The sequence below is a fragment of the Agelaius phoeniceus genome, chromosome 18, assembly GCF_051311805.1.
Source record: "Agelaius phoeniceus isolate bAgePho1 chromosome 18, bAgePho1.hap1, whole genome shotgun sequence".
Taxonomy (NCBI): domain Eukaryota; kingdom Metazoa; phylum Chordata; class Aves; order Passeriformes; family Icteridae; genus Agelaius; species Agelaius phoeniceus.
In genome coordinates, this window is record NC_135282.1 from 12,910,435 (window position 1) to 12,925,947 (window position 15,513).

The following is a 15,513-nucleotide window of genomic DNA, read 5'->3' on the forward strand; positions in this document are numbered from 1 at the left end:
AGCACAGCCCAGCCCAGCCCCGGATACAAACACAACTTCTCCATTTCAGAGCTCTCTTGGCAGTTTTTTTCTATCCGCTCTGGAAAACCCCGCTCACTGCCTGTTTTCTCCAGGACTGTACCTATTGTCTGGTTCTGAAGGGAGAAGGGAAGTGATTATCCTGCCTTCCTGCAGGGCAGGAGCACCCTGCACCCACCATCCAGGCACAGGCTCTGCATTCCTGCAGCAGGGAGGGGAGCAGGCTGTGACAGGGACACGTGGGGACCTGTCAGAGACAACAGCTGGACACTGTGGCCAGGGAACACCTGGGCTGGGCCAGTGCCAGCCACCTTCCCCACAGCCACAGGGCTTCCTCCTGACCCCAGGGGAGCACAGCAGAGGCAGGAGGATGCAGGCTCTTCCCTCCTGCTTCATCCCTCTCTCCCCTCCTAAGCATGGAATAAAGTAAACAGGATGTTCCTATACTGCCCAACCATGACTAAATATATATATAATAATAAACGTATGGCTTTGGGTTACCCAGAAAAACAGAGGTACCCAAATTCCAGACACCTGGCCCTTCCTGGGCACCTCATTCCATGGATTAACTTTGCTGGGTTGTGTTTCTATCAAATGCTGACTGAAGGCCCAGGAATCATCTGTTTTCCAGACCCAGATGCTCTCCAGGACCAAGAGATTCCAGCTGCAGGATATAATTGTTAAATCACATTTTCTGATGAAATTCTTGCTAAGTTCAGAGTATTTTTCCTCCCTCACACACAGACAAAAGCATTCCTTTGAAGAGGAATGACTGAGGAACACCAGGGAAACTTAAACAAGCCCCTTTTCTTGTAGCTTTTCCCAGAAATTAAGAGGATTTCCTATTGTAAACTGCTTAATTACAAATCCTGGTGTATTTCCCCATCCGGGTGCTCCAAAACCAGGCACATCCCCATTAAAAACCCCAAATCCAAGGAAGGAGAGCTTCATGTTTATTAAAACGAATCACAGGCTGTCCAGAGCAAACCCAGACCTCCTTTATCACAGGAACAGCAACACAAGCGCATGCCAAGGGAGAAAAAACTTCCAAGTCAGGGTCCATACAAGATCCAAGACAGGGAAAGAACAAGAACAAGGGGGTTAATAAGTGTGTGGAGAAGAAGTTTTCAATTAGCAGGAGGTTAAATGAAGCAGTGAGTGCTGAGGGCAGACAGATGATGCTCCTGGCCACCATAAATCCCTCAAAGATGGATCTAAACTAAGCTGGACATGACCTTGATGATGTCTTTTCCCAAGGGGATTCAAGGGAGAGCCTGCACTCAAGCAAAGCATTGATCTCTACAGACTATTCACTACTCTGACACATTTTGGGGCCCCATCAGCTTCTCATCAGTGGGGGTCAGAGTCCCTCTGTTCAAACTGCTTCTGGGGGGCAGTGGGTGCAGCCCCCAAAAGGCCAGAATGGAAACAGGACTGGGAGGGTTGGGGTTACGACACGTTACATCTCAGGGCTCCACACCTCCTATTTCTTCCTGCCTCCTCTCTCTTTGAGTGCCAGGTGAATCAGAGAGCCACTGGTCATGTTGTAATAAGCCAGGGAGTTGGAATCCTTGATGAAGATGCCCTGAGGGGAGGAGAAAAGGATAAAAAACCCACGAAAGAGCAGTCAGAGCACAAACCTCAGTGTTGCCTTCCCACAGAATCCTACCCAGATCCCAACCCTCCTGCTGTACACTCAGAGCAGGGGGATGACAGAACACTGCAGGCTTTGGAGACCCCAGAGAGATTCCAGTGTCCAAGGTGGACACTGGAGCTGGGTACAGAATCCTAGAATAGTTTGGGACCCTAAAGATCCCCCATCCACCCCCCTTGCCATGGGCAGGGACTCTTTCCACTAGACCAGCCAATATAGACAATGTGGCTCCTACAACACACACATAAAGAGTCACCACAAGGAGAGTTACTCAGACTCCACTCTCCCCCCACCTTTTTTTTCCCTTCAAAATAATCAGCTCAGCTCCCCTACTTGTTAAGGGTTAACAGAGTATCTGCCCACAGATGAACTCTGAGGAGACAAGTGCACAAAGTTCACTGCTTAGGCAGCAGGTTGTGCCTGCCTGGGCACATGCATGACTGGAAATAAGTCATTAAAAAGGAATGGGGCTTTTCTCACAGCTCTGGCTCCCAGAGGAAGAGAGAGAAGAGAGAGTGAGCCCTTCCCTTCCCTGTTCTGGAGAAAGCCTTCCCTGAGCTGCCAGGGTTCCAAAGCACGCTCGCCCACCTCCCCGAGCACACAGCAGAGCTGTGGGAGCAGGCTGCTGCAGTTAAATGTCAAAAAAAAAAAAAACAAATCAAAACAACAAACTCTAATAAAACAGGAGGCTGATTTCAGAGAAAGCCACACCAAGTTCAGAGGACTCATCTCCAGCAGCAACAATGTGAAAATCCACTGATTTAATCACCTATAAAAGCCTGTCCTGCTGTAACAGAGGGCAGATCTGTCACAGCTGTGCTGTGCAGGCAGGAAAACCATTCCCTTTGCTCTTCCAGTAGCTCAGAGTGCATTAAATTATACATTATAATTTTTCTTTTTAAAAAGGTCATGTGAGAGAATGCATTGAATAAACAACCAGTATTTGAAGACCTTATACCCACCTCATACTGCAGCTTCTGCTTCCCAGCTGGCATCCCTGTGGCCTCATGGATCTTAACCTTTATAACAGACACCTGGGGAGGATCAAAGGGCTCCTTCAGAGCTTTTGTCCCAGCCCTGCTCCCCAGCCCCGTGGAGCTGCAGTGTGGGGAGCAGGCTGAGCTCCCAGCTGCTCTCTCACAGGCAGCACATGGAGCAGGGCAGGGCAGGAGGATGAGCTACATGCCTGGTCTGAGAGGGGCAGGGTGAACACCAGCACTTGGCCGTTCAGCTTCCATTCCGTCTTGTCCTGCATGTTGGGAACCTGGACTTTGACCGTGACTGGGCCCTATGGGAAAACACAGATAAAGTCTCTCAGGGCTGTGATAACACAGCACCAGACTAAGTGTTCATTTCCATATCTTGGTTCCTCAGTAAACACACTGAAATGTGTTTACAAGTTACTCCAGTGCTCCCACAGTAAAACATTTGGTTGGATTTCTCTCCCTTTTGGGTGCCATCTATCAAGCACCACATGCGCTGACGGTGTCACAGGCGAGGAGGGTGTGAAGCACAGAGGCAGCTTCTCTGTGCACATGAAACCACAGAATCAGATTGGTTTGGGTTGGAAAGGACCTTAAAGTCCTTCCAGTCCCACGCCCTGCCATGGCCAGAGGACACCTTCCACTAACCCAGGGTGCTCCAAGCCCTGTCCAACCAAGGACACTTCCAAGGATGGGGCAGCCACAGCTGCTCTGGGTACCCTGTGCCAGGGCCTCTTCACCTTACCAGGGAACAATTCCTTCCCAGTATCCCATCTAAATCTCCTCTTTTACTTTAAATATTGCCAGAAAAACCATACAGTCCTTCCTAAGGATTTAAAACTCCTCCTGTGACAGTGGCACTCCTCAGGAAGGAATGAAGGCTCACATTTAGCTCACCTTGTTATGGAATACACCACCTTACCCTACTATCATGCTGGCAATGATACTCTAATCTCTTTGCATCTCCAGCTTAGCCCTCCTCTCTTTAAAAGCTCATTAGCAACTCTAGTTCTTCTCTGCATTATAACCTACCTCTCACTGCCCTTAATTACAGAAGAGCATTATCCCACCCTGTGTAGCTCTTCCCAACAAGAGACAAAGGAGTTTGGTTTGCTCAGGAATGACAAGAGAAAGAAGATACCTCAAAAGTCCTTTTCTTGCCAGGTATTTTTGCCCCTCTGTGCTTTACAGCCCCTTTGGAGGTGGAGTGGAGCAGCCCAGGACTCTGAGCCACACATGTACCTTGTTCCTGCGCAGAAATTCCTCCTCTGGAATCAGGCTGTCCTCACTCTTCAGTTTCTTGGAGACTGGCTCATCCTCCATGGGTGGCGGGGGATGGACGGGAGGCATCGGTGCCGGGGATGGGACCGGAGCCACGGGAGGAGCAGGGACAAAGGCTGGAATGGGCAGGGGACACAGCACAACCCACAGTCACCCCCTGAGTGCACAGCAAACACCCCCTCACAATAAAAACGCTTTGAGCAGAGCAGCACAGGCTGAAAATAAATACCACAATACATGGAGGAAGTTACAACCAACAGCAACATGCAAACTTCAAACATTCAGAGAGCTCTTATATTGGGAAGCATTCCAGGAAGAGATAACAAGGCATGAGAGCTTCCTGCAGATCTTGCAAAAAAAGAACATGCTCTCAGTTTGGCAGGCAGTGGTGCCAGCTCCTCCAGTTAGGGAAGAAAAGAAGATGAAAAAAAGGAAGAATTGCTTCTTACATCATGCTTTTTAACTTCAAAGCACCTAATGAGGAAAAGGGCCAGCAAACAGCTTTTCCTCCAGCAGCAGCAGCTTCTGTATAGAGCTGTAACACCCACTGAGGTGCTGGCAGCTTCTCTTTACCCTGCATTCTTAATTTTCACCTGGGCAGGCTCCTGGGGCCACAGGACTCCCTGCATTTCATGGTGCAGAAAGAGCCTTGAGCCCAAAAGCAGAACTAGGTAAGCCATACCAAACACCCCCAAACTCTTAACACAACTTGGTGCCTGCAGTCCCAGCTACACACCAGAACCAGGGCACAGGAGGAAAAAGACTCCAAGCTGAAGCCCACTCTAAAAGAATCACCCAACAATTCCCCAGGAAAACTGAAGCCACCGAAGCTACTGACCTGTGGGGACGATCATGGGGGGCGGGCGGGGACTCATGATGGGGGGAGCAGAGGGGGGCATGGGCACCACGTTGATGCGGGGGGTGTGGATGATGGGAGGCATGGGGGTGGCTATGACAGATCCCGGGGGCAGCCGGACCACGGACGTCATGGGGGGGCGAGGCATGACTGGCACTGCAGAAACCACGGCAGCACGGACAGGAGGAGGCATCTGCAGAGAGAAGGTGAAGCTGCTCAGCAGGAATGCCAGGGCTGCCCACAGCCCCAGGTAAAGTAACAGGGAAACACAGAAACACGGGTCCTGATGTATAGAACTTGCAGGGAGCCTTACTGGCCCCACCATATGGGCAACCCAAGCTGCTCTGAGGCACAGAAACCTCATTAACAGATTAAAGGGGTCCTCCTTCCCTCCCCGCTGTGGGATCAGACCTCCAGGCACTTAATTCCTTTCCTAAATTGCTGTTTGGGACTCACAGCAGATCCCTTCTTGTTGCTTTGATTTTTTAAGATTTTTTAAGCTTTCTGATGTTAACGTTTTTGTAGCGAACTTTTTTACACACTTTCTGTAAGTAACTCATTGTTTTGCATTCTTTTATAAAAAAGGAGACAGTTGATAAACTGTTTGTCTAGTGTCACTGGAGAGGCGGCACTGTCACCCTCCAACCTACTGTCACTTTTGGAAATCTATAAATATTAAGTCAGAAAATAAACTTCTCTTTTTTCTTCACCTCGAAAACAGCAGCATGCGCTCATGTTCTTCCGTGTCCTATAGCAACACTTCTTACCTTGAGCTGCCTTTGTCCAACATCACTCTACACCTACAAAGGCCCCCAGCCATCCCTTTCTTAGCCATATTCTCTGCCTCCAAAATCCCAGCTGATCCCAGTCTTTTTGTTACCTCAAAGGTAAAAACTCCACCTAAGTATGATATTCCATTTTAAACAGCAAGTTCAATAAGGTTCTTGTAATATTTCCAAGCTACTCTTAAACCACAAACTTCCCACAAAATCATCTTCCATGCCAGCACACTTGCCCTCCATCAGGACCCCTCCTAATTAACTACAGCCCCAGTAATTGGCTTCTGAGAGCCCAAACACTCACGGTGGGTGGGCGAGGTACAGATGTGATGGGCTGGGCACTGGCAGGGGGGTTGGAGGCTGAGGAAGGAGGGGGTGGCTGGGGTATCTCATTGGGTTTGCTGGGCCCGATTTTCTCCTTGCTGTCATCCTCTGGCACCAGTCCCTTGGCCTTGTGGATGGCTTCAATTTGCTCTTGCAGAGTGATATTGGCCTGAGCAGCCTGCTGTGTGCGGGCCATGCTGCCTGAGTGGCCATCCCAGGTCACCTGAGAGAGTAAAATAAATCAGATTAACCCAACCTGGCCAGACTGCAAAGAAATCCAGAGAGCACATCTTGATAGAAATAAAAAATTTCAAGACTCTTGTGTCTTTGAGCATTCACAATGCTACAGGAACCTATTATAAAAAGAACTCCAACCAATCAAACACAAATTCCCAATTCCTACTCTACCTTTTCCTCTGGTTTCTGGATCTCTTCTTCACCAATCTTTTTACCAATGGCAGTCTCCTCTACACCAAAGATATCAGTACGACGCTCTGCCAGCTGCTTCAGGCTGCTCTCAATATCCAAACCTGAGGGAAAAAGAGCAATTCTTATCTCAAGGAATAAAACCAAGCCTCTTACTGATCTATTAGTTGATACCTAGTGATGCTCTTTTCACACAGAATATTCTGAGTCAGAAGAGACCACAAGGACCTTTAAAGTCCAACTTTCTTTTTTTTTTTTGAAAGATACTGCCCAGCAACAGCTGACAAACATTCCCATCTCATTGTCCCAGAAAGGCCATCAGACACAGAGCTCCATTTCAGATGGTCCTGCTCAGTGGGGGCAGTGAGGGGCTGTGCAATCAGTGCTCAAGCTGACCTGGGGCATAGACCTCGTCATCGCTCTGCTTCTCCCGGATGGATCGATCCCGCTGCTCCAGCCACCGGGGATCCAGGAGCCCAATCCTCATGTGCTCCTGCATTTTACTGGCAGGAATCTTTTCTCCAGTGATGGGAGACACCAGGTACTCATCAGGAGCCGGGGCGGGTGGCAACGGTTTTGAGGCTAGGAGAACAAAACCACAGTGTTGGTTCAGTCTAGAAACAAATGGTTTGGGATTCTTCAGGAAGAAATAAAGGTGGTTTTTCAGTTTGATTTACCTTTGGGATCGTAATCTTTCCGCACAATGACCTGATCTGGTGTGGGAGGGAGTGGGGGTGGCATTGGGGTTTCTGGAGGAGGAGGAACCTTCTGACCTTCATCTTCATCATCTGACCCCTTATTGAAAGGAAACAAAAATCACAACCAAGCTCCAGTGGTCAAATTCCTTTGAGACATCCTACACAGTGCTTAAGAACAGACTATGCAGCTTCAAAGCAGTGGAGCTGTTTTGGACACCTATGGTACAGTGGTTCCTCTGGATCATGATTCAGAAATTCAGCAGCCCCAGAAGAGGAAGCAAATATTCCTCAGCTTCCACATAACAGCAGCCCTGTGCACAGGGGCTCACAGTTAACCACACTCTTGTTCCCTGTTACCAGAAAAACAGCTTACAGTGGGCAGAGGCTAAGATGAGTCATCTTTCAGTGCTCCAGACTCTGGGCACAAAATAGCCTGAAAGATTTAAAACCACAGAAATATAAAATCCACACCGCTGGGTGCCAAGATTACTTGATTTCTCTCTTGGAACTTGTATTATCATGGAAAACATTAAAAAAACAACCTTATTCTGGCAGTAACAGGTTGTTTGGAGATGTCATCAGAGGGAAATTTCATTTCCTCAAGAAACTGAAGAATTATTTACAGTGAAAGTGGAGACCATCATAAACCACATGAACTTCAGGGGACAAAATCCTATTGTCCAGTTACCTCATCCATATCCTGCACTTGTGTGTCCTGATCCAGCTGGGCTGGAGGCTCATCTGTTTTCTCTTGCTTTTCATCTTCCTCATCTGATTCCACCTCCATCTCCACCTCCTCACTTTCCCCAAACTTCTCATAACGCTCCTGGATCAGGATTCGAGCTCCCAGCTCTTCTGGAGTGGTGGGAGGAGGGAAATTCCCTACAATGCAGAAAACAGAGCTTCTGTTTCTCTATCCCATTACATTACTCAACACACACTGACAGAAATACCAATTCTTCAACAGAAAGCAGTGGCAACAAAATCCTTGGCAGCCACAGGATGAGGAAGGGAATGGATGGAGTCTATACAAACATCAGCATGACACATGAAGATAAAGTGACTTATAAATGGAAGCACTACTATAAAGTGGGACAAGCTCTGGTATCCTGGTGGAAGTGGAGAAGTGAACACAACTGCAGTCCTGGACTTCCTTCAAAGAGAACATCAGTGACTCCAGAGAAAAACAACAGCCTTGCAAAATGTCAGTGTAAGGCTTTTCCCTTCAACTCTGAAGGATAAAAATGCTGTAAACCCCAATGTCTGCCTAAAAATGGCACTTTGGGACACATTTCCTGACAACATTTAGCATCAGTACCTTGCTCATTGGGCTGGAAGTCAACTGTTTCCACAACCACAAAGTCGTGCCAGTCAATCTGGGCATAAGCCACACGCTCCTTCTCCTTCTCCTCCTCCTCCTTCTTTCTCTCTCGCTCCTGGAACTTGGCCCACTCCACTCTGTAATAGACCTGCAGGAGCAGACCGAGCATGGTGTCAGACAAGGAACAGCACAGCCATCCCACTGCTGGTTTGCAAATGAAAGGAAGAACAGCTGGAGCAGTGTCAGGCTGAGATCAGGGCAAGGTTCTTCCCCCAGAGGGTGCTGGCACTGCCCAGGCTGCCCAGGGAATGGGCACAGCCCCGAGGCTGCCAGAGCTCCAGGAGACTTTGGGCAGCACTGCCAGGGATGGACAGGGTGGGATTGTTGGGGGTCTGGGCAGGGACAGGAGCTGGGCTGGATGGTGGGGTCCTTCCCATTCAGGATATTCCAGGATTCCACTTTGTAACCACTTGGAAATGGGCTTGTGCAGTATCTCTGTGCTGCCACAAACTACCCCCAATACAAACACCAGCTGCAGCTTAAAGCAACTCTGAGCCCCCTGTACTAAAGTGACAGCAAGTGACACAACCATTTTATTCCCTTTGGCTTGTTGGCAGCATGTTGTTTGCTGCCAACAAGCCAAAAACATGGAAAGAGAAAAAAAATCAAAACATAACAAAAATGCTTCAGCATTTTTTCAAATTTTTTTATGGAATACCTGATCCAGGACTTCCTTGGGATTTTCAGCCTCCTTCTTGAGCTTGAGGAGCAAGCCCTTTGGTGGGATCAAGATCTGAAACACATTTTGCATGACAGTTGGTGACAGTTCTTTGTGCCAAAGCCTCTTTCAGAGCAATTATTCCCTTTCCTCACTGCTAAAAATACCAGCAGACCCCCAGGACTATATCCCTTTTAATCTACTGCAGCCCTCTCATTCCTTACCACTCATCCCTCCCCTTCAAAACATAAATATCCAATTTATATTATATATATATATATAATATTATATATAATTATACTTATTTATTCTATATATGTTTATATTTATGTATATTTTTTCTATTATATATATTATATATTTATATATAATCTATAAATAAAATAAATATAAATGAAATGAATGCTATTATATATTTATATAATATAATTATATATAATATAATTATATATAATATAATTATATAATATAATATAATTATATATAATGTAATATAGATAATATAATTATATATTATATAATATAATTTAATGTATAATTATATATATAAAATATAATATTATATAATATATAATATTATATTTATATTATTATATGAACTTCCAAATATCCTCCAGGTTTAAAAAAAAAGAAAACAAACTTTATTGAGATTACAGTAGTGTGTGGTACATTTAGGTGACAGCCCACTGTGTTCTGCACAATATCCACTCTGAAGAGTAGGATTTCAAGGATGGATTCCTGGATATTTCCAGCCTGGCTGGTTTGTAGGGCTTCATCAGCCCCCTGAACTCCTTCCTGCTGTGGAAGGAATCCCCCTGCCTGGAGTCCTTTTGTGTAAGTACCTTTGTGTACTGCTCCACCAGCTTGGTGAAGTAGTTGAAGAGGCTGTGCTGGGGGCGCAGGAAATCAAACTGGTAATTCCTCTGCTCCTTCTGCATGAGCTGGGTCAGGAACTGCCTCCCGTTGCGGGCCACGAACTGCGCTGTGAGCTTCACCACGTCCAGGTCGAAGGCCGAGATGGACGGAGGGTCCGCGATGAACTCGAACTCGGGCGGGGGCTCCTTGGGAACCACGGTCTCCTGGATCACCTGGGCCTGCACCTGCAGGGAGAACACACGGCCCTGTGACTTCCTGGGGTGCCTTGGGAAGGCTGAGCTAGAACAGAGGCCACACAGTGTCAGAACTCAGATCATCCCTCCAGGACCCCTGCCAGGGGGCTCAGAGACCCTGGCAAATCACCAGCTTTGTATGAAGATCTGAAAGCCACAGAAGTTTAAGTAGTGTAATAATAAAATTATCACTAGGTGAAAAAGTAGATTTTGGGGTTTTCAGAAGGCAAGATGGAGGGACTTGAGTGTCCAGCCTTTCTTCTTCTTCTTCTCTACCTCCATCTTCTGCTGTGATGTTGGCACTTTGGGATTGGTTTAGAATAGAAACTCACTGTCTAACACAGGTGATAGGTATTGGAAAGTAATTGTAAACATGTTATACCTAGTTTGTAGTGTAAAGAGATAACACCACCCCAGCAACAGTTAGAGTGCCTCTGGCTGTCCTGCTGGACAGACCTCAGCTGGATGGGAGAAAAATGTTTCTAGATGAGATACAATAAACAACTCTGAGCCTGAGAAATGAAGAGCCCTGACTCCTTCTCCAAACGTGCAGGATGAAACAGAGACTGCTCACGTGTCCTGGGGCTGCAATAAACTGTGAACTCCTGAGAAGACAGAGCTAAAGGATAAAGTAGGGATTTTGCCCACCTTGGGCAGCACAACTCAAAATGGCCACAAAATGGGCAACAGGTCATGGGGTCTCCCATTTTTATAAATTTTGCTCCATTTGAATATTGGAGTTAATTGTCCAATTACAGCTTTAGCCCATGCAGTCCCATCCTTCTTGTTTTCTCTCTTCAGTCCTTGTTGTTTGTGCTCTTGGGCCTGAAATTTGGATCATTTGTCCTTGGTCCCCAGCTAGAGAAGGAATTGTTTTGTCTCCCTGCTCTGTGCAGAGAGCTCACCATCCCCTCATATGAAGCCTAGACTTACACACTTAAGCAAATGAAAATCTGAAAAATACAAAAGCTAAAACCTGAGGCATCACCTGCAAGGAACAGTCACCAAACACTCAGGAGAATATTTTTTTTTCTCCAGCTGCTGCAGGAAAGCAATGCCAGTTGCCATCCTGGCAGGTGCAAGGATGAGAAATCATCAGGTATAATTTAATACTATTAATATATTGTTCCAACAGCAAACAGATTTGGAATGTATCAGGCCTTTGCTATAGGCCTGCCAGGGCCAGCAGTGTGGCTGCTGGCCATGCCAAGCATGGAAAAGCCCTGGATTCACTCCATGCCCTTTTCCCACCCAGAATGTTTAAAGGCACAGCTGAACAAGGTAAGCAGCATTTTGTACCCCAAATTTTAAGGGGAGGTTGATCCTTCTACAAAACTGCATGCAACAAGGCCAAACAGAACTCCAAGGGATTCCCAAGGCTGGCTTCTGCCCCATCCAGTCCAAGTGATCCCTGGTGTAAGTACTTTTTAAGTCAATACAGAACTAAACTTAATTAACATGGACCAATTAAACTGTATATTGGCAGTTTAAAACAGCATTGAGTTACCAGCACCTGGGAGATGCACATCTGCATCAAAACAAAGCCCCAGACACTCAACTCCAAGCCTGTCACTGCTGGCATTTTGACAACTGTACAACCACTGCTCCTTCTTGACTGTCAAGCTTCCTTCCCTCTCAACACCAGGCTGTGACACCACTCCAAAGTGACCAAATTCTTCCCCAAAAGGATGAAAAGGAACCCTCACCTTCTGTGGGAGCTGCTGCTGGGCACTCTGCTGCTGCTGCATGACCTTGGGGATGGCAGCCGAGGGCTCCTGGGCTTTGCCCTCCTTGAACTCGCTGACCTTGTGCCGGTAGTAGGCATGGTAAGGGTCGTTGGGGTTCAGGAAGTTGAACTTGGGGTTATTTATTTCATTCTGACGAATTCGGGCTTCAAATTCTGGACCATTTCTGGGGAGCAAGAAGAAAATTTGTTTAGATCATCATCAACTCAAGGGTAAATGTCTCTTTCAGACTGGGACATGTTGAGGCACCAGCCCCTTGAAGATCATTTTCTCTCTCACATGTGAGGAGTTTCTCCCTCAGCAGCTCCTACCCAGCTGGACACACACAGTTTAGATGCAATTGTCCCCTTAATTCTGTCTTTAATGTGAATATTAAATATTCACACTCACAACTGTTCCACAGTCACATCTGTCTGCACTCAAAGGTCATTGCCACCACTGACTGAAGTTTACAGTTATGAAGCATGAAGTTGACAAGTTACTACATCAATTTTATCTGCTCTATTAACAAGTTCTCAAGACTAATTTCAGTTCCAGAACCATCATATAAGGAAAAAAAAGCAGGTAAACATCAGCCTGTGCAGGGACTGACCAGCCCAGAGTGCTGCATTCAGGAGCCCCAGCCCAGGTAACACCCCCTCCTCCCACCTGAAGCACGAGCCAGCTATTTCAGGGCAGTTTGAGAAAATTCCCAGCTGCCACAGGGTGTTCCTCTTCATATTCTCTGGATATCTCCCAGTCTCATTTAGACATTCCACCTCCTCCAAAAGAGGAGGTCTCTGCAATCCCAAGGGATAAACACAGTCCCTTATGCTCAGAAGCAGCCAACACTCCTTGGCAGCACTTTGGAGATGAGTTACACAATAAGGGTTTGACTGGAGCAGCATTTAGTAATTCTCTGAAACCAAACCCCACCACATTTTAGCACTAAAACACAGCCATGACTCCTGTACCAAGGCTCCCTTTGCACCTGGAATTTGGTTTCCCCTTCAGATCATTCAGAACAGCCCCGTTACCCAGTTATTGCAGCACCCACTGCACATTTGAACAAGGATTTTATTTATTTACTACCAGTTTCTCCAGCAAAGGGTGCCTTACACCCTCTTCAGTAGAATATTGTTTCTTTTCCAGTCTCAATCCTTAAATCTTGTATGCAAAACAACAAAACTGGGACCTGCTTCAGCTTCTGGAGCTGCACTGAACAGCAGAAGGATGAAAATGCCAGGAGAAAGAGACACCAGCAGTGCCACTCACCTGGCTACAAAGCTGGCAGTCTTGTCCACAATATTCCTGACCTCTGGAGGAGGGTAAATAATCCCCACCACAGGCTTGGCTGGTGCTGCCTCCTCTTTAGGCTCCTCTTCTGGCTGTAATAAAGAAAGTTTCATTGCAAAAGGTGAAGGGGTGTCAGGATCAGGCATTCCAAACACTCCCAATGGCACAGAGGAACCTTTATCCATCCTCCTCCTCCTCAGTCACTGAACTGGCTGAAGAATCTGGAGCATCCACCCCACCTATTCCTTGGATTCTCAGGGGCACCTACTGCAGGGGCAGGGACAGCAGAACAGGGAAGGTGCCTCAATGGGAATCACAACAATTTTCCCTGTATCAGCCTTGACCCCAAGGCTGTTTTTAAATGCTGAGCCAGGAGTCTCCAGTAACATTTCCAGGAATAATTCATCATTCCTCACCAGCTGTTGAAGTTCTGTATCTTCCTAGGGGTCTGTGGGACCTCAATTATTAACTCCACATTAAATAAATCACAGCTTTTAATGCCATTGTAGTTGCAACAGAAGCTGATTTGAAGAGAAAATCTCCAACAGAGTGTTCTTCTGATGTTACAGAAAGATCCAAACTAAAATCTCAGAACCCTCCCTGTGGATTGCTCTGTATTCCAGTAAAACCAGGAGCTGCCTTTGCAGGATACTAAAGATGCTGCTTCTCTTTCCTCACCAGGCAGCTCCAATAAATGGTGTTATAAACAAGGACAGATCTGCTGGAAATGTTTATAATCCTAACAGGGACAGCCAGGAATAACTTAAAATCCAGGTAGAGCTCCCAGCTCTGACAAATCCATGGAGAATCCAAGCCAGAAAATGATCTCAGGCCAAACTGGTCCCTGGCAGTGCCCAAGGCCAGGCTGGACAGGGCTTGGAGCAGCCTGGGACAGTGGAAGGTGTCCCTGCCCTGGCAGGGATGGCACTGGATGGGCTTTAAGGTCCCTCCCAATGCAAACCATTCCATAAATACAACCCTAACAAAGTGTGTTAAGAGAAAGGCACCAGGAACATTTCTAGCTTTTATTCCCACTCCCTCAGAACATCATCTTGAGGAGCTGAAGGATGGGGCAGCATCACACTAGAGATATATTATTTAACAGTGATGCCAAGTTGCCTTGGTAACCTCTGTGCATAAAAGCCACTGGGTTTTTAGGGGGAATCCAAATTTTCCAAGGATCTCAGTAAGATCAGCTCCCTGACAGCTCCAAGAGTGCTGATGCTGCTGTGTGAGAGTCAGGACAGCAGCTCCAGCCTGTGGGAGCTGAATTCCCATCTCAGAAATGCAAGAGGAATGAATATTCCCATCTCAGGCTGCAAAGAACATGAAAATGGCCAAGGGAGAAAGGATCTGGGAGGGTGCTGGGACACACAACCCTGCCACGCTCCCTCAGACTTTCAATCCTTCCACACATCATTCCTGGAGCCAGGGCAGCTCCCCCAGATCCTGGGCACCCCCCACACTCACTGCAGCCACAGCCCTGGGGCACTGCCAGGGAAGGGCTCAGCTCCTGCCCAGCCTCAGCAGGATCCTGCTCTCTCCAAGGAATCCTGGAATGGTTTGGGTGGGAAGGCAACCTGGAGCTCACCTCACCCCTCCCACTATCCCAAGCTCCTGGTCTTGGGCACTGCCAGGGATCCAGGGCCTGCCCACCCTGCCAGGGAACAATTCCTAATTCCCAATATCCCATCCATCCCTGCCCTCTGGCAGTGGGAGCCATTCCCTGTGTCCTGTCCCTCCATCCCTTGTCCCCAGTCCCTCTGCAGCTCTCCTGAAGCCCCTTTAGGCCCTGCAAGGGGCTCTGAGGTGTCCCTGGAGCCTTCTCCTCTCCAGGTGAGCACCCCCAGCTCTCCCAGCCTGGCTCCAGCCCTTGGAGCATCTCTGTGGCTTCCTCTGGGCTCTTTCCAGCAGCTCCAGGTCCCTCCTGTACGGGTCCCAGGGCTGGGGTAGCTCTGCAGGTGGGGTCTCACGCGAGCGGGGCACAGGGGTCACTGCAGCGCTCCGGACTGAACCGCAGCTCCCCCAGCCCAGCGCAGCCCGGTCCGTGAGGGCCCCGCTCCCATTCCCCGGGGTTCGCGCCATCCCCACTCCCCTCCCTCACTGCCCCTCCCCTCCCGCACCGGTTTGCTCTCGGCGGGGGGCGCGGGCTGCGCCGGAGGCACAGCCTGCACGGGTCCGGCGGGCATGGCGGTGCCGGGGCCGGGGGCTCCGCGCCGGGCGGGGCCGATCGAGGGGCGGGCGAGGCTCGGGCCGAAGCAGCGGCGGCGGCGGCACCTACTGGGACGAAATGGCGGCGGCGGGCGCTGTGCCGCGCGTGCGCGCC

General features: G+C 48.2%; 1 protein-coding gene across 1 annotated transcript; it reads right to left on the reverse strand.

Annotated features, from left to right (window-relative positions):
• Window positions 1-948: 948 nt before the first annotated feature.
• On the reverse strand, window positions 949-15,513 carry SF3A1 (splicing factor 3a subunit 1). The gene is made up of 16 exons (XM_054646119.2): window positions 15,311-15,513; window positions 13,167-13,279; window positions 11,874-12,078; window positions 9,901-10,158; window positions 9,059-9,133; window positions 8,338-8,488; window positions 7,708-7,901; window positions 6,999-7,116; window positions 6,718-6,903; window positions 6,304-6,425; window positions 5,876-6,118; window positions 4,775-4,985; window positions 3,898-4,052; window positions 2,859-2,960; window positions 2,635-2,706; window positions 949-1,603 (listed from the first exon to the last, which is right to left on the reverse strand). Exons 1-16 carry the CDS (start codon window positions 15,374-15,376, stop codon window positions 1,502-1,504), a joined length of 2,373 nt encoding a protein of 790 aa, XP_054502094.1. The 5' UTR covers window positions 15,377-15,513; the 3' UTR covers window positions 949-1,501.

Coding starts and splice junctions, on each gene's coding strand:
- SF3A1 (XM_054646119.2), bottom strand. CDS start 15,376: ATGCCCGCCGGACCCGTGCAGGCTGTGCCTCCGGCGCAGCCCGCGCCC. Junction 10,159..11,873: donor AGCAGCAGCTCCCACAGAAG/GTGAGGGTTCCT, acceptor TTCTCCCTGCAG/GTGCAGGCCCAGGTGATCCA. Junction 7,902..8,337: donor CTTCCAGCCCAATGAGCAAG/GTACTGATGCTA, acceptor TCTGCATTGTAG/GGAATTTCCCTCCTCCCACC.